Consider the following 19481-nt stretch of genomic DNA (forward strand, 5'->3'; position numbering starts at 1 on the left):
CTTCTGCTTTCTGCAGACACTGCTGAACTGTGCCAACACTACACTCGTGCCTTACTTTTGCATTTGCATACATGTGGTTATAAGGTCAATCGTTCAAAGCTGCAATTTTGTCAAACCTCAGTTACTTTTCTAGGCATGACACTCAGCAAGGGAGCCAAACTCATGGGTCCCCAGGTGCTCACTGATGTCCAACGTATGCATTTACCTACCTCAGTCAAAGAATTACGCAGTGTTTTGGGTCTGTTTAACTTCTGTCGCTTATGGATTCCTGCTTATAGTTCTCGCATACTTCCTTTCAGAAAATACCTCAAAGGCAATCCTCCTGGCTATGCTTCTGTCTCTCTGTCTCAATCTGACTCTACAGCTCTTGAATGTCTAATGTCTGATATTTTGCAGGCCCCACAACTCCATTTGCCGAACAGCTGTGAGCCTATCTACATGTACGTTTTTGCAAACGCAATCTGTTGGGCGGCAGTAGCCACCCAACAAGAGGGATGCATTATAGGACACTTTTCAGGAATTTTTACACCCATAGAACAAGCTTTCACTTCCTGTGAACGTAACATATGCGCTTGTGCAGCATCTGTAGAAAAACTCTATTCACATGTGATTGTTCCCAGTGTTACCATAAAAGTAATACATTACACTTTGTGCCTGCACGCGTAGGACAATGCACGGCTGTGCTCCTACGAAGTCACATTTCTTTCAAAGGAATGCCTCCAACTAATCCTTTCAATAATCTTAAAGATTTATTGTTGTTCTCGGCTGAGAACCATGATTGTACCTCTGAGGAAATTCCAGAGGAACGTCCCTTTATGGGTATTGTCCCAGTAACAGATTTACCACCGTCACATGTTGTAATTTTCTCTGACGGTTCACAGACAGAAACACATACGGGCTTTGCCGTGTGTCAGATAGATCCTGACACCAAAGAAATTATACAGAAAAAACAATATGCATTACCACCAGATACATCAGCCCAATTAGCAGAGATAGCCGCCGCCTTAGAAGGTTTCCGGCTCATGAATGACAAAAACGGAGTTCTGTATATAGACTCAGCTTACGTCACTACCACCATACATACAAATGCATCTAAATGACAAGAGAGGTTTTGTTACAGGAAAAGGAACTCCACTACAACATCATGACACGATTCTTGCTATAATGGAAGTACTACAGGAAAGACACAACAAAGGTTTAAAAACATCCTGTGAATGGGTAAAAGCACACCAACATAATGTCACAGATATTGTCGCATACGGCAATCAGATAGTTGACGAACTAGCAAAACAAACCACAAACCCACTAACCATTTTTGTACAAACACGAGCTAAGAAATATCTTTCCACTTCTAACCCTTTTGCACCCATCAGAGTAATGCAAGAAAGCGCCACTAGTGCAGAAACAGACAAATGGGTGGCTAATGAATGCTCTCATTACTATCACAATAACGAGCCTCCATATATTTGGATACACCCTTCAGGTGTACCAGCATTACCCATAGGTGAGTGCCACCTATTGGCCCACCAGTTACACTACGGGTCACATATGCCAACAAATGACTTGATAAATACTATAAGGGAAATGTACTGGTGCCCAGATTTAAAAGATATTTGTAAAGCTGTGGTCAATACTTGTAATGTTTGTTTTACCAACACCAGTCATCAAACTCCAAGGATTCCTCCTGGAGCGATTCCAAGGCTTGCTGGCCCCTTCAGAGAATGGCATATCGATTTCACGGACATTGGTAACTCCTTGCAAAGGATACAGGTATCTTTTGGTCATGATTGACCCGTACTCTCAATGGTTAGAAGCTTTTCCATGTAGGAAGGAAACAGCTCTGGTTGTATTTGATAATCTATACAATGAAATCTTTCCCAGACATGGGATTCCTAAATCTATTGTTTCGGATAATGGAAGCCATTTCAAAAATCAACTCTGTGAGACATTTGCAAATTGTACTGATATCAAGTGGAGGTACGTGTCTGTGTACAAACCAACCTCCAATGGCATTGTGGAAAGAGCTAATGGTCTCTTAAAGACACAACTCAGAAAATTGACAGCTGCCACAAATGGCTCGTGGCTGGAATGTCTCCCAGCTGCAGTGTTCATACTCCGCAACCATCCTATTAGGCGTTGTGGACTTACCCCATTCGAAATCACTACCGGTAGACGTATGTCTCTTATCCACACCATCAGTACACGTCCACTTCCCAATGCTGACAGCCCATACAATCTCATACGGTGCCTCCAGTTAGCACATCAAATGTCTGAAGTGAATATTTCCAAGGCACCTGTTGTTGTCACTCCTTTTCTTTTTCAGGTCGGAGATCTAGTCTACAAGAGAAATTTTACTCGTAGCCATTGGGACCAACCTATATATTCCGGTCCTTTTAAAATACAACAGCTCTCCCCCACTGCCGTATTACTTGAAAACCACGGGACATGGATTCATCTTTGAGACTGCTTGCCTTGTCCTTCTGTGTTTCCTACTTCCTCTCCACCCCCATAACAGCATTATGGGCTGACAATGAACTTTTAAAACTGCACAGTACTGCTGCCATGATTGAAAATAAGACTGACTGTTGGGTTTGCTCACATATTCCTACTCACAGCCTCGGTACCCCTATCCTTGGGGTCCCCTTTACATGGACTGATTTTGAAGACAGATATGTGATGGACTTTTCAACTCTTGATCCAGAATTGTCTAAATATAGGGAAATTTCTGGTAAAGGTGATGAAATAATGAAAGCACCCCCAGCTCTTATTTTGGCAGGAATAGTACGCCATCCTTCAGTATGTTTCACTGTTTTTAGTAGGAAAACACGGGTGACCATTAATGGTAAACAAATAAGGATTCCTAAAATCCTTATAGGAGAAACTACATGTAACTCAACCGATTTAAATATTACTCAGGTCCCCACACATTATGAAGCAGCCACCACATATGCACATTGTGTTGATGAAACAAAAGTATCTTCTACTATTGAGCCCTGCCTTTCTTGGGCCAATAAGAGTTTAGAATGGGATTTAGATTATATAGATGGTCCTGCTCACTATAACATAAAATTTTTAACGCTTCAGATAAGAAATCAGGGTTTTCACCGCCCCATGGTGCTTCCTTCAGGGACTTATTACATCTGTGGTAAGAAAGCCTATGCATGGTTGCCCATGGGAGCCGAAGGTAGATGTACTATAGGAAATGTAGTCCCGGCTGTTAGAACTAGAACAGAATTATCTGCTACCTCACTTATTGATACACACTCATCCGCAGTTTTAAACCTTAAGATACAGAAAAGGGAACTCTTTAATGATAAAGATAAGGCTTGGGCTTTCTTCCCTGCCTGGACAGGTTGGGGAATAGAAATGATGGTTCGCCTTAATGAATATGCTTCCCTTCTTGACCGCATGATTAACAACACTGTAATATCGGTCCTTGCAATTAATATAGAACTAGCTCAGATTCGTAAAGTAGCCCTTCAGAATAGAATGGCCCTAGATTATTTGTTAGCAGAACAAGATGGAGTCTGTGTTTTAGTAGGAGAAGAATGTTGCACCTAGATTAATGATTCTGAATCGCTGGTTGAATCTCATATGGCCAAGGTTTTCGAATTACAAAAACAAGCCAGGGATATTTCTAAAAATGGTTTTAATCCCTTTACATGGTTAGGTAATATTGGTGGATGGTTAAATGATTTCCTTGGAAGTTTCTTTAAACCCATCCTAGTTATTTTAGCTTTGGCCCTTGGCCTGTATCTTGTTATTAAAGTAATGATATGTGCCATAAGCCGCTGTACCTCCTCCCCAGCTTCTGCTCTACTTTGATTTACATTTATAAGATATAACTTTTCTCAGCCTTATAGGGGAGGTTTGCCCAAAAAAAAAAAAAAGTGGGATCTTAGCATTTTTAGCTTTATTTTAGTATTTTTCATTTATTTTCATTTTTAAATTTTTTACATTTTTAACTTTTATCTTACATTTTTAAATTTTTAAATTTTAATTTTTGATTTTTATTTCCATTTTTATCTTAATTTCATGGTATTTTTGAATCTAACTTGAATTTTAACCTTAATGTAATCAGTATTATTTTACAATATCAGTATTATCTTACTCAGGATGATTATTACTATGTCTCATTATCTCTATGCAATGATTTCCTTTTATTATCTCTCTGTAATGCTTTATTTTGCTTTATTTTGAAACCTAAGTTCACTATAATCATATATTTGCTTAAATCTTAGGCTACATGTTATATTCACACAGCTCTTGCTTCATTGTGCGGTTCCAGCGGTTCCTAGACAAGTTAGTTCCTCAAAAACAGGAAATACCTCTAGCCCCCTAGCTTCCTGTTTTCTTTGTTTTCATTCATTTCAGCTTTTCAGCTGCACTTCTGTATTGGTGCTGCCACAACAGTTGAACTGTAACTCACAACAGCATACACCACTGTCCCATTTATAATAGACCTCCCTTGTTCCTGGGGGTCCTCTCAGCACTCTCCCTGTGCCTGTAATTACTAATATGAAACGTCTTTCAACGTTTCAAGAGAGGTAATGTAATTAAAAAATATATCTGGAACGGTCCAATTCCTATGACGAACGAATGGCTAGTGTCAGAGGGTTGATATTTGTCACCCCCGCCCTCTATGATGCCATAACGCTATAGGGCCCAAGGCAGGATGGACTATAAGGGCTAATGGTCTACTGTGGACAATGGTCACTCATATAGCTTATACTAGGCCATACAAACAAAAGATCATCACTCTGTTACTTAAATTCCAGAGTGTCAGCATAACGCCAGCCTGTCTGGTGGGGCCCCTTCTTGCTGAAGTGCTGCTCAAATTACTGGAAATACCACAATGGCCTTGGTTAGCCAATAGCTGATTGCAAGGTTGTGGACCGTTGGAGCTAGGCACAGTATGTTACAACATTCCTTTGATAACATGTAAGACTAAGTAAATCATTTAGACATTAATTGTACAAGGAGGAATCAGACTATGTATGGTATTGGCATACTCCCATTTGTTATCACCCCCATCTATGACATCAAAATGGGTATATAAACTTATGTTATATGGGAGTATCCTGGGAAAGCATTCAGGTACCACCCAGGTGACACACGACTGCTTCCCCAGGCAAAACCTATTGTCTTGTATTTTGGACACAATAAACTACCTCATTGTATTTGAACTTGCACTATTTCGTGGTTTTGCTTTACGTACGAGGTCATAGAGGTACAAATATAACAACAGTCTGCTCCTAATTCTGACCTCACCTGCAAAACCACCTTCATTGCGCTTTTGTGGAAATTTCTGCAATGGCTACCAATACATTCTTGCATTAAATTTGAACTCCTTGTCCTCACCTATAAAGTTCTCAGGGTCAATACTCTACCTTACATATCAAGCCTCATCTCCAGACACTCTCCAAATGAACCACTTAATTTCTGTAATGATCTTAAAATTTGATCTGCCCTCATCACATACAAGTTTCAAAGACTTTACCAGAGCAACTTCCTAATAATATAATTAATTACCCCACAGAATCAGACCTTTTCTATGAAGCTTACAAACTTACCCAATAACCTAACATAAGGTATATCCCACAGCACATCACATTCTTATCACACTTATTATCTCCTAACTAACAATGTCATAACACTGACAATATTTTCCAAACATATCCTTCCCAAATATTTTCCCAACATATACATTCGCCATAGCTACTTAATTTACACCTTATATTAATGTGTCAGTTTGTCTGTAAATGATGTACCCTTATGTACAGCACAAAGTAGGTGCTCAATAAATAAATGTAATAATGATAATAATAATAATAATTAGCATTGTCTTAATAACTAGGAACTCAAACATTATGGGGCCGATTCACTAACTTCGAGTGAAGGATTCGAAGTAAAAAAACTTCGAATTTCGAAGTGTTTTTTAGGCTACTTCGACCATTGAATGGGCTACTACGACCTTTGACTACGACTTCGAATCGAAGGATTCGAACTAAAAATCGTTCGACTATTCGACCATTCGATAGTCGAAGTACTGTCTCTTTAAGAAAAAACTTCGACCCCCTAGTTCAACCATCTAAAAGCTACCGAACTCAATGTTAGCCTATGGGGAAGGTCCCCATAGGCTTTCCTAAGTTTTTTTGATCGAAGGATATTCCTTCGATCGTTGGATTTTATCGTTCGATTGAAGGAATAATCCTTCGATTGTTCGATCGCACTATTTGCGCTAAAATCCTTCGACTTCGAAGTTGAAGGATTTTAATTCCCAGTCGAATATCGAGGGTTAATTAACCCTCGATATTCGACCCTTTGTGAATCAGCCCCTATGTCTGTTTTTAAAGGATGGGGCTGACTTAAACAGTAGTTAGCATTATAAAATAGTATGTTTAAAAGAATAGTGAATCAGGGTTTTCTTTTCTCTTAACCATCAGGTGTAAATTAAATACTTGTGCCACACTTACCCTCCACTGCAATGCTAAAGTATGGCAAAAGTTCTCAACATGCACTAAATATGAAATGCTATATAGGGGAAACCTAAAGGATTTCCTTCAATACTTGCCTCATTCATCACAACTTTCCTGTCTGACTTGACAATATGTCCCGTAAATTACCCTTGAAGAATGTTATTGGGAGCTCTGCATCATCTAAATACTTGGAGGCTAAAATATTTGCCACTGTTGACACCTGCTCTCTTTTCTCAGCACTCTTCCATCAGCTACAGATCTGCTATTTTTAAATGTGTACTCTCCATCTGCACATGCTATCAGCTGGACTTGACAAAAGGTTGTGAGGTATGTAAAAAAAACAACAGATAATTAGAGACATGCTACAAGGCATGGCATTTAACAATAAGGATGCTAAAGGAAAAGACAGATGGGGTGATTTGTCGCATGTGAGAAATCTCCTCTCTTGTGGGTGACAAAGCACCCAAAAATACCTTCACTTCTGGATCCATAGACATTGCTGCATGTAATAAAAACAGATTACACACATCAATATCAGGTGATAACGTTAAAACACCTTCTGTTTTTTCATGTTACTACCCAGGATTGCAGTGTATTAAGTGTTTTAGATATGATAATTTCAATGGATCTAAATGGGAAGTTATTTTTGGGTGCTTTCCCACAAGTGACAAAGTGCTTAATTTGCCCTGTGAAAAGAATTGACTGTACACTACTCATATATAGACTATTGTTCTTTGCTTGTTTTATTTTATTTTTCTTTCATAAACATATTCTTCCCCAGGATTGTCTACTGGCCACGCTACACACAAACCACATTCAAAACAAAATAGAACATAGGCACACTGCACATACTGCTTCTGCAAAAATTTTTGAAAAAGCTTCTTTTATTAGTGAAATCCCAGCTGGGATCTCACTAATAAAAGAAGCTTTTTTCAAAAATGTTTGCAGAAGCAGTATGTGGAGTGTGCCTATGTTCTATTTTGTTTTGAGTATAAGAAGGCTTTTTGTTTGCAGCAGGGCCTACATGGAGCACCTCAAGTGAGTTATTAAGTTTAAAGCATTTTGTTTATGCGAAACAAGTTTTGCAGGGAATGAGTTTAAAAGTTTGGATACCACAAACCACATTGGCTATACCACAGCACATTCAGCAGCAATCGTAATTAAGCATGTTCTTGCAGCATAAGCTTTAATCAAACAAATGACTGGCATAAAAGCAACAGTATACACTGTTGGTTTCATCCAAGCAAAAAGTCCTTTAAGTAAAATGTCATACAATCTTCTTACACAAAAAAAATGTATAATAAAGTGCCAAGTGCAACATACTATGCTATGTTAATTTTGTGAAACTTGTTTAAAAAAGTGCCATGACACTTTATAATTAAGGGTACTATAGTACCTCATTTTGTGCTTCCCTGCAGAGGTTTGTGTTATGTTGGAGAGTCCAGCAGAGTGAACCAAAAAAGGAACAGCTGCAATCAAGAAACCTAACACCAATTGAAGACTTCACAGTATAAGCACTGAATGAACTTTGTTTGTATTGAAGGACACAATCTTCTTAGCCTTATAACATAGTCAAGACTGAAAAAACTCCCCCTTTTAAAATCTCAGTGATGAAAGGGACTACTTCTTGAGTGCGCTTTATAAATAGTTTCTAATAATCACATAAATAGCATGGTAGGAAGCATCTCCACATATGGCAAGGTTCTTTAAGAGCAAATGTTGTGCTTAGCAAGCTCTTCATTTGAAGCATGGGAGAAATATTCCAGAAGAACATTTACAAATCTGCTGCTGTTAGCTAAATTCCTGCTTTAAAGAAACAGATGTGAAACTGTAGCTCCTTAGTTCCTGCTAGGAATATGTTATGTAACTAGCAAGTCAGATATATAAACACAAGTTTTTCCATACCATTAGTTGGCAAAGATTATGGAACTTAACACTCTGTTAATTATATACTTTTATTATTTTAACAATTTTATTTTAAACAATTCAGATAAACATTAGCGTAAAATGTTTTATTTATATTTTATTTATAATACACAAGAACCATGAATATACTTTAAATGATATGCTTATAAACTGTGCTTGTTGATGTCGTTGTGTATTATACATGCTTAATGATGACATTTCTGTTAATTTGAATCACTGAAACTTGTGTACTACAGGCATGGGATCTGTTATCTGGAAGCCAGTTATCCAAAAAGCTAAATTTTATCCAAATAATCCAAATGTTTGAAACTGATTTCCTTTTCTCTTTAGTAATAAAACAATAGCTTGTACTTGATCCAAACTAAGATATAATTAATCCTTATTGGAAGCAAAACCAGGCTATTGAGTTTATTTTATGTTCTAGTAGACTAAGGTATGAAGCTCCAAATTACTGAAAGATCCTTTATCCGGGAAGACCAAGCATTCTGGATAACAGGTCCCATACTTGTATAATAAATAAATAAAAAAAATATTAAGATATTAGAAGTCACTTTGGTGTTCCACTACTGTTTTAAAAGCACTCAACATTTAACATCATACCTTTATTGTATATCTGGTCATGGAACTCCTTTGTGAGTTATCATATCCTTATATTTTACAATAGAGGGTACATTATTTGCTATATAATCTATATCTAACAGAAAGCTGTTGTATTATTTATGCTGTGTGACTCTCATTGTATTTATATATAGCACTGAATGTTGCCAAAAACAGAGGTGACAAATAATGGGGACAAAAACAGAGCATAAAATACAGAGGCAGATTATCAGTGTGAATTTTGAACTCACCACAGAAAAACTCACTCACTGTCTATGGGATTATTGAAAGCATATATATCAAATGGTGAACTCCGTTGATTCTAAAACTCCCATAGGAATCAATAGAAAGTGAGCGAGTTTTTCTGTGGGGAGTTCTTAATTCACATTTTGATAAATCTGCCCCTTAGTGATAAAAAGACAGATGTAGTGAGAAGAATATGAATAAGGAAAGATGAAACAACAGGACCTGAATGGATGATATTCTAGGTATTTTACTATAAAGTAGAAACTGTCCATACATTACAAAATATTGCTAGTATGTAACGAGGGACTATTATGATGGACACATTCAGTTTTATGGAATTAAGAGGCTGCACACAAAAACATGGTATTAAGTGTTCCAAATAGAAAATACAATTATTAGACATGTGATTTTAACTATACAGCCTCCAAGTTATATAAGCTTACTCTATTTTTAGCAGAGCACTAGCTTCAGCTTTCATGTCTCTCCATGCATGGATATTTAATGGGATGTATCCGTGCTTGGTAACACGAGGAACAGTGTGTGCAGCTGACCTATGTAAACCACTAAATTCCAGAATTAGCAACGTATGGTGTCCTAGTGTTCAACACTGCTAACACCTGCTCATTTCCCCCTTTAGACATTCCAGTAGCTTAAGTGACACCAGGAACATTGAAACTGTTAGTTCTACATCAGATCTACACCATTAAATGTTATCTTCTACTAATGTGTTCTATTTATTACATGTTAAATGCTATTTATTAAAGAATGAACAGACAATTCACAACAAAATTCAACAGAACCCAGCAACCCTATGTACACAGGACACAAGTTCACTTTTGGTAAATTTTGTGAGGAATTGCTCTTTCACTCATTGATAAAGTACTGAAGTCTGTCTTGTTGAGGTTTTTTGAAGAACCTTTTGAAAGAATAAGGGATTGCTGTTTCCTTCCTTACATCATTGGAACATTATTGTAGCATACTTATGTAGATAATTTGGGTTAAAGAATGACAAATGTCCATCACGTTCGACCCCTCCAATATATATATATATATTGTATATTATATATACACACACACATACTTATACAGACTAGTCAATAGGTTAATATATAGACATAAAATATATAAACATATATCTGTACTAAACTAACTGTAGATCTTAAAGTCACAATTTCCTGTATTTTAATACATACTATGAATCTCACAGAAATAAGTGAACCATAATTTGTGGGTGGTGTCAATATGTAAGACATTCTCCAGTGATTAATTCAAGTCCTTTTCAAGGGCTAGTTCTACTTTTTGGAAAGAAATACATAGGCCTGTGCTTCTATTTTACTTATATCTCCAATGTCATTTTTATAGACATAAGGTCAGTGGCGGAACTACCGGGGGAGCAGGGGGTGCGAGCGGGCCAGGGCCCGCACCCCCTCAGGGCCCCCTGGCAGCGCCGCACACCACTGAAATCACCCATGCAGCGCGCCATACGGAGGGGGGCAGGGCCCGGCTGCGCGTCACACACCAGGGCCCTCCCCCCTCTAGGAACGCTGCTGCATAAGGTGGCAATACACAGGCCAATTAAAGCTGTGGACTGAGACTTCCAGACTAGGTTGCCAGCAAATTGGCCATGTATAGGGCCTACCTATGGACTGACCGACTGCTTTCTGCCCAAAAACAGATATCAGAGAGATAGCAATTTGGCAGTTTGATAATGCCATACCTCCCAACTGTCCTGTTTTTCACGGGACAGTCCTGATTTTGACAGCTCAACCCACAGTCCCGGATTGTTACTGAAATGTCCAGACTTTCTCTTTGATCTTCTGCGCTGAACAACCAGAAAAAAACGTAATTGGCTTTTGGCAGAGAGCCCAGAATAAGTGGCAGGTGCACTTGGATACATTTGTAACAATTTAAGATGAGCAAAGAAACAATTGTAACTATTTAAGATAAGCAGGGAAAAACTGCGACTTGCAGCTTAAAGGGTAATTCACCTTCATTAGCAAAACTGTAATAACACAAAAAACACAGAAACTTTCATAACCTGCCAAATTTTGTAAAATGAACATGGTAAGTAGAGGGTGTGGCCACAAAAACAGGCATGTTTAAAATTTGTGATGCGCTGCAGTAATGGGACAGTGGTAAAAAATGATTTACTTAATACTATTTGTTAGCTAAAAATGTTTGTCAAAGCTGTTTTATGAAATATATTTTTAGAGAGACCTACATTGTTTATGGGGTATAGTTTTCCTTATTTCCTTAATAAAAGTTAATAGAATGAAGACTGGATTGGACAAATAAAAAGATGAACCACTCTTTGTTATATAACCACTTACATAATAACATTGACCTATTTGGAGGGTATTTTTGTCTACCAAAATGAAAAGTAATAATTATAAAATTCTTTTTATCTTAAATACAGGTCAGGGTCTATTATCTGTAAACACATTATTCAGAAAGTTGCAAACTACAGGAATGCCATTTTCCTGAGAATAGTGTTTAAGGAAAGAAAAATAATACCCCCGAACAATGTATATTGCCTAAAACAGTTCATACTGTATGTAAAATCCTGCTTCATGTAAATTTTCATAATAATATACTTTTTTTTTTTAGCAGTATGCGCCATTGGGTAATCATAAATAGAAAATTGTAATTTTAATAAATAAGGGTGCCCCCTTGGATCCTAGGATTCACAGTGCACACAAACAAACCAAACATGTTAGGTCACATGCCAATTAACGGACAAAGTTCTGTCTTTTACTTCCACGCTGTTACAGTAAACGTTACATTTTTTTCTGGTCAGGTGACCTCTGAGTCAGCAAAGAGAATATCATATAATGAGGGCTCAAAGGAAGAGATGTAAAAGGGCAATATTTACTTAAATATATATACCAGTTTGGTAAGATTATTTATTATTCCACTTAATATGATATAAACTATATGTTGCTTAAGTATTCATTTTAGGGGTATAGGTAAAAACCCATTAAGGCAATGTAGGTGCCATGCAAAGGCTCACTCCCTAACTACACTCCCTTATAAGACCCCTGCTCCCTGGTATCTCTTCATAAGTAGCAAAGTAGCACAGTGGGTTGGTGGCTGCTCCTGCTGTCCAATAGCTCATAAAGTCAGATTCAACTCTGAATGTTCCTGGTCATGCTGGCAAAAATTGGTGAATGGCAGCCCCAACCCCCTATGTTACTGTATTATAAAGACTAGGGGTATTGAGGTTTGGGAGGGAGGACTATACATAGAACCTTCATTGCCTTCATCCTTTAAGCAAACCATTCTTATTTTATGACATATTTCCTTTTTATTGTTTAGTAATAAAATTATACCTTTTACTTGAGCTCTTTTGCCCTCTGATTTATGATGTGATACCCACATAGATTGTAAGCTCTTTACAGCAGGACATCAATCTCCATATATTTACACATTTATTTACTATAATGCTTATTAATTGTAAAGCTTGTGTGTATTTTTCTATACCTTAAGATTCTATACTTTGCATATCAATATCGTTCTTCATCAATAAAATTATCCATACATAAATCAATGTTGGTGGAAAAACAATTCTTATTGGGTTATTTTGTGTGTTTTAGCAGTTTTGAGAGATTGTGCTTCAAATTTCATGAAGACGCTATATCCTGAAACCTTTTGCTCAAACCTTCCACATAATAGATCTCATACCTATAATTGAAACTGCTACTATCCAGTTTCCATAGAGCTCTTTATGTTGCTTTGCCAACATGCTCAATAGTATTATAGGCAGATTTCATGTAAATAATTTGCACTGCTCATTGGAATGCATGCCAAGCTCCAGCTGCACTATACATTCCCCCACAGTGCAGAGAAGCCTGCACCAAGTAAGAAGTAGACATTTGACTGCAATCAGTATCTTAAAAAACAGATAATCCTTAACATTTCCCTACTGAGTACATACCTTCTTTTAAAGCTTCTGGTTCAGGTGGAGGTTCTTCAACTACTTCAGGAGCCTTTTCTGGTTCTGAAACTGGTGCAGCTGGTGCTGGAACAGAAACTTCTGTTTCTGGGGCTGGGGTTTCTGTGGGTGGTGCAGATGCCTCTGGAACAGAATTCTCAACAGGTTCTGGAATAGGAACAGGGGCTTCTGGTACAGGGACTTCTGGTACAGGGACTTCCTGGACTGGCTCAGGCACAGGCGCAGGAGCTGCCTGTGGTTTACCTGGAGCAGCTTTAGCTGCTGGGGACTTTTTAATTGGAGCCTTTGCTGGCATGGTTCTGACTCTGTTCTCAGCAACTGCAACAGTAAGATCCTTCTGTTCCTGATTTATATAGCCACCTGGCAGACACTATACCATCTGTTTTTTAGGAACTGCCTTTGCTTATTTAAAGCACTGGGATAGTCAGCTACTTAAGACAAAAATAGCACTACTCTTAACATCACAAGATTTAACAGCAATTTAAAAAAAGATTTTAAACCACTTAGCTTTTGGGTCCTTGTCATAAATAATGTGCTAATTTCTAAGACTTAACAGATATATAATATATTGAAATTAATTTCAATATATTATGAACAAAAATTAAACTCCTCACATCCATGTATTTAAAAAGTGTTAAAGCTGAATAAGTTTCTAATTTACTCACACTCCATTTTATCTGCAAATGTACATTATCAATGGACTGGAGGAAAGCTGATATATGATATATAAAAAGGTATTAAGAGCTGAGCCATAAAATGGAAAGGAACACCACTACCAATGTAAGAGATATGTAAAAACTGTGGTGGACGATTGAGATGGAGAAACTCATTAATGAACAATAAAATAAGCAAATTTGAAGAAGTATGGAATATATGGCTGTTCAGGGAAGGGATGCAAGAATATACTTAGATAAAACCTCAACCACCCCCTACCCTCCAAACCCTTCTTATTCAACCCCAATCACAAATTAGCCAATTGACCAGGTTGAAGTTAAATAAAAATACACAATACACAAACACAGGCAAAATGTATAACAGATGTTCTTTATTCATTGTATTGACATGCAAATATACATCCATATTGCCAGTTAATGTGTAAAAACTGCAATAAATACAAACTTAAAAAAGGTATTAAGATCTTAACCTGGCAATTACAGGCCAAGCCAAGCCAAGTGTGACATATTTAGTGGAAAAGCAATTGAAATTTGTTAGGGCAATGTCTGATGGGGAGATTTGTCAATGTAATGTTCTAGAGAATGGAATTATAATTAGTAATCTGCATGGCTTTACAAAAAGCAGATCATGTCAAATTAAAAGACCTTTAAGATGACGTTATCAAAAACTTGGACAGTAGCGTTATAGTAGATATAGTCTACTTGGATTTTTGTGGTTTTTATACAGTGTTGCATAAGCATTTGCATTTTAAGATATGGTCTGGTACACATGGTTAGAAAACTGCCTAAATGATTGTATACAGAGGGTAGTTGTCAATTGTAAACTCTCTCTACTTTGGGTTCTAAATAGTGTGCCACGTGGTTCTGTATTGGGTCTTATGTTATTCCATTTGTTCATTAACCCTTTTAATACCAGAATAATTTGTACTGCATGTATTACCAGACAAGATTTGAAACATTTTGTTTCATTCTCATGTTACGGGAAGCTACTGAGAGCAGCAAGGCTTTTAGTAGGGGAGACATGACCTAGGTTCAACCCATACAGAAGCCCAATAGGTGCATTTGAGTTAAAAAGGAAGGTGTCAGGTCTGGGGGGTGGAGTACGTGTCCATCTTAAAGCTAGACTAGGCTTAATTTTGCCACAATTTATAGTAGTTAGCAGAAAGTAAGGTTCCCCTCCCTAGATTGGGGGTAATCTTAGTTATCACTCATGTGGCTAAAAAGGGCTGGGGTAGACTAGTTCTTAGTTAGTTAGTGTGAGGGAGAGGCACATTGCAGCAGGATGTCCCTCACTTATGGTATTTGTCACAGCAAATGGTAGGACCTTGTCAGTCTGCTGGGAAAAAAGATGTGCCTGTAAGAGAGGCATATCTCTGTGGTACGGTTGAACCCCCAAAGGTGGGTGACCATTATTGTGGATGGATTTCAGGTGAGATACTCAGTAAGTGATGGCAGGCTCCAGGTAAGGTAGGGGGCTCTATAATAATTCTGGAGTAACAGAGTATCCTCTAATCCAGGTTAGAAGTTATTGCTTCATGTTATGAAAGGGCAGACTGAGAGGGGCTCAGGTGATATTAGTGCTACATGTTTCAGAATGTTTAATGTTGCTGTTATAAAATTATGTTATGTGAATTTGGATGTTTTATATATTAATATGCAGTTTTGTGGTTTGTGTTGTATAATAAAGCTGTGGCCAGTATCAACATGACAGCGTCACACATTTTATTGGGTAGTGAGGTTAGAGTGGGGATGCAATGAGTGATGCTTAGGTCATGATAGTTTACCTAGGGAACCTATATACAATCATATGAAAAAGTTTGGGAACCCCTCTCAGCCTGCAAAATAATTGACTCCACTTTCAACAAAAAAGACAACAGTGGTATATCTTTTATTTCCCATCTGAGTACTGGGGTGTTTTCTGAACAAGGATTTTTAGTTAAGCAGTTGTATGAAATTAAATAAAATGTGAAAAACTGGCTGTGCAAAAATATGGGTACCCTTGTAATTTTGTTAATTTTAATGCATGTAACTGCTCAATACTGCCAAATTAGTTGGATTAGCTTGTTAAACCTTGAACTTCATAGGCAGGTGTGTCCAATCATGAGAAATGGTACAATACAGTATTTAATGTGGCCAATTGCAACTTGTGCTTCTGTTTGACTCTCCTCTGAAGAGTAACAGCATGGGAAAGCAAAGCAACTTTCAGTATCAAAGTTTAGGGGAAGGCTACAAAAATCTATCTCAAGAGGTTTAAACTGACAGTTTCAACTGTAAGGAATGTAATCAGGAAATGGAAGGCCAGAGGCACAATTGTTGTAAAACCCAGGTCTGGCAGGCCAAGAAAAATACAGGCATATATTGTGAGAATGGTTACAGACAACCCAAAGATCACCTCCAAAGACCTGCAAGAACATATTGCTGCAGATGGTGTATCTGTACATCGTTCTACAGTTCAGTGCAATTTGCAATTTGGCAGGGTGATGAGAAAGAAGCCCTTTCTGCACTCACAGAGTCACTTGTTGTATGCAAAAGCTCAATTAGACAAGCCACAGTCATTTTGGAACAAAGTGCTTTGGACTGATGAGACAAAAATTTAGTTATTTGGTCATAACAAAAATAGCTTTGCATGGCGGAAGAAGAACACCGCATTCCATGAAAAACACCTGCCAACAGTCAAATTTGGTGGAGGTTCCATCATGCTGTGGGGCTGTGTGGCTAGTTCAGGGATTGGGGCCCTTGTTAAAGTTGAGGGTCGGGTGAATTCAACCCAATATCAACAAATTCTTCAGGATAATGTTCAAGCATCAGTCACAAAATAGAATTTATGCAGGGGTTGGATATTCCCATAAGACAATCACCCTAAACACACTTTGAAATCTACAAAGGCATTTATGCAGAGGGAGAAGTACAATATTCTGGAATGGCCGTCACAGTCCCCCAATTTTAATATCATCGAAAATCTATGGGATAATTCGAAGCAGGCTGTCCATGCTCAGCAGCCAAGCTAATTTAACTGAACTGGAGAGATTTTGTATGGATGAATGGTCAAAAATACCACCATCCAGATTCTAGACACTCATCAAAGGCTATAGGAGGCGTCTAGAGGCTGTTACATTTGCAAAGGAGGTTCAACTAAGTATTGATATAATATCTGTTGGGTTGCCGAAATTCATGCACCTGTCTAATTTTGTTATGATGCATATTGCATATTTACTGTTAATCCAATAAACTTTGTGTCACTGCTGAAATACTACTGTTTCCATAAGGCATGTTATACTGTATATTAAAAGGAATTAAAGCTCAGCCAATAATAAACAAAACTCCAAAGAATTGAGAGGGGTTCCCAAACTTTTTTCATATGACTGTATCATATGACTGAGGTTTTAAAATTTGCTGTATTTTTTGTGTAATTCCATGACATTGGGGAATGTAATATAGAAGTTTATTAAGGGAAAAAATAAGGGAAACGTATTCTCAATGCAAAAAATATATTCCTTTGTGCATACAATTGTTCATGAAATAATATGACTTTTGTGCCCTCAGAACTATTTAGCAAACCCATCCACCAGTGGAAGATAGATTTCAAATGCTTTCGTTTGTACCTGTGTACAAAGTGATACCTTTCTAATGAAGAAGACTACATTGCAAAATTCTAATTATTTTTCTTATTTGTGCAGATTGTTTTTCCATTTATGACTTTTATAAATTTTTTACACAATATTAGAGTGCTCACCTAGTGCAAAATCCTTGTGGACCAGGTGCTCAGCAGTAATTAACCCCACCTGCCACGGGTCAGGAGAATCCAATGCAAAGTCCAATAACTGCAGCACACTGTTAATTGTAGTTCACTTTCAACTTTGTGATTTTATTAGCTCACGTGCAGGTAGACAAAAGGGGGGCAACGTTTCGGGCCTCACAAGGCCCTTTCTCAAGCCTATAGTGTTACATACTGTGCAGTGTTACAAGTGGGTGGGGTAAGGTTAGGGGAGGTGCTGGGCGGGAATGCCTGTGACAATTCATGACTTACTTCATGTTTAATATTCATATACACTCACTGCTATAAATATACAAATTGTTAAAGTGAATAAAATGGTATAAAATTAAATAAAATTGAATAAAATCGTGTAAAAATCCGTGCAAAAATTCGTGTTCCATCTTCATTGATAAAAAAATTTTGTGTCCAATTCATGATAATTGTCCATCTTGTGTTATTCAAAATTCAATTATTACTACACAATAAATATCAGGACTTAATGATACCTGAAATACATACAACTGTGTAACATAAATTTTATAGTCTAGGAATTCAATCCTAAAGGTCTGGAAAATCAGAAGAATCTGAGATGCTCACATATACCTTTCTTATATCATGATTTGTACTTCCTCTTTGACCTCACTATGTCTGTGGAAGGTAATGGCTGCTCTCAGAGTCCTCCGATTTTCGTTCCCCATTCAATAACCTTAAAAAATAAAATTAGAAATGAAGTGACATTATTAGTTATAATTCAAGGACAGTAAATTACTTATTGTCTACATGCTTACTGGAATATGAACTTGGCTGGTGTATAATCTTTATTCAAACCCCTCGGCATCTCAAGTTTATGTAAAAGTGCCATCCTATTACCTCCTCTCCTCGGTTGTTCAACAGAGTCTATTACCTGAAATTTCAATTGGTTCACTGAGTGGCCCGCCTGACGAAAATGTGCTGGGACTGGTAATGTTGTCAATCCTGTACGAATAGTGGACTTATGTTTAGATATTCTATCTTTTATTCTCTGGGTAGTTTCTCCCACATATAATAACCCATATGGGCATTTGAGTAAATAAATGACAAATGTAGATTCACATGTATAGTATTGTCTGATATTATATTTTTTACCCGAATGTGGGTGATGAAATGTGTCCCCCTTAATCACTGAATTACATTGAACACACTGTAAACATGGAAAAGTTCCAAATTTCGGTCTCTGAAGAAAATGGGTAGTGTGCGTTCCCTTTTCCCCTACATCTGCTTTAATTAATCTGTCCCTGAAATTCTTTGCCCTTCTATATGCCAACATTGGTGACGACTGAAAAATGGGGACATCTTGCAGGCAAGATTGCAATATGTGCCAATGTTTCCGTATGATGTGTCCTATCTGTCCACTCGCTGTATTAAAGTCACTTACAAATACCATACGTGTGTTGTCTTCTTTGTTTTTTGGTTGTTGTTTATCAACCAGGAGAGTTTCTCTGTTCTTATTCTGTACTTTTTGTAAGCCCTTTTGTAATACCTTTCTATTGTATCCTCTTTTTGTAAACCGTTTCAGCATATCACTCATTTGTTCTTCACACTCCTGAGGGTCACTAGTAATACATTTAACCCTTGCCAGTTGTGACACTGGAAGTGAATCTTTTAGTGGTTCTGGGTGAAAACTCTCAAAATGCAAAAGATTATTCTTATCTGTTTCTTTTCTATAAAGGCCAGTCCCCAATCTATCTCCAGCCACTGTAATCTGTACATCCAAAAAATTCAGAGTTGTTCTATTATAAGTAATTGTGAATTTTAACGTCTCCTCTATTTGATTTAAAAATCGATGAAAAAGCATCAGGCTTTCTTGTGTGCCA

The 19481-nt window shown here is 37.4% G+C and overlaps 1 protein-coding gene across 2 annotated transcripts in view; it reads right to left on the reverse strand.

The window, feature by feature from the left end:
- mybph.S (myosin binding protein H S homeolog) overlaps nt 1-13537 on the reverse strand; it is a 54983-nt gene extending 41446 nt beyond the window's left edge. Inside the window, exon 1 of one of the 2 annotated variants that reach the window (XM_018248146.2) lies at nt 13183-13537. In XM_018248146.2, the coding sequence (XP_018103635.1) occupies nt 13183-13495 (313 nt within the window). In that variant the 5' untranslated portion in view covers nt 13496-13537. The remainder of the gene's footprint in view (nt 1-13182) is intronic. The other variant, NM_001089180.1, reaches the window with a different exon arrangement.
- Between the last annotated feature and the right edge of the window lie 5944 nt (nt 13538-19481).

This window comes from Xenopus laevis, chromosome 2S (genome assembly GCF_017654675.1).
Source record: "Xenopus laevis strain J_2021 chromosome 2S, Xenopus_laevis_v10.1, whole genome shotgun sequence".
Lineage (NCBI taxonomy): Eukaryota > Metazoa > Chordata > Amphibia > Anura > Pipidae > Xenopus > Xenopus laevis.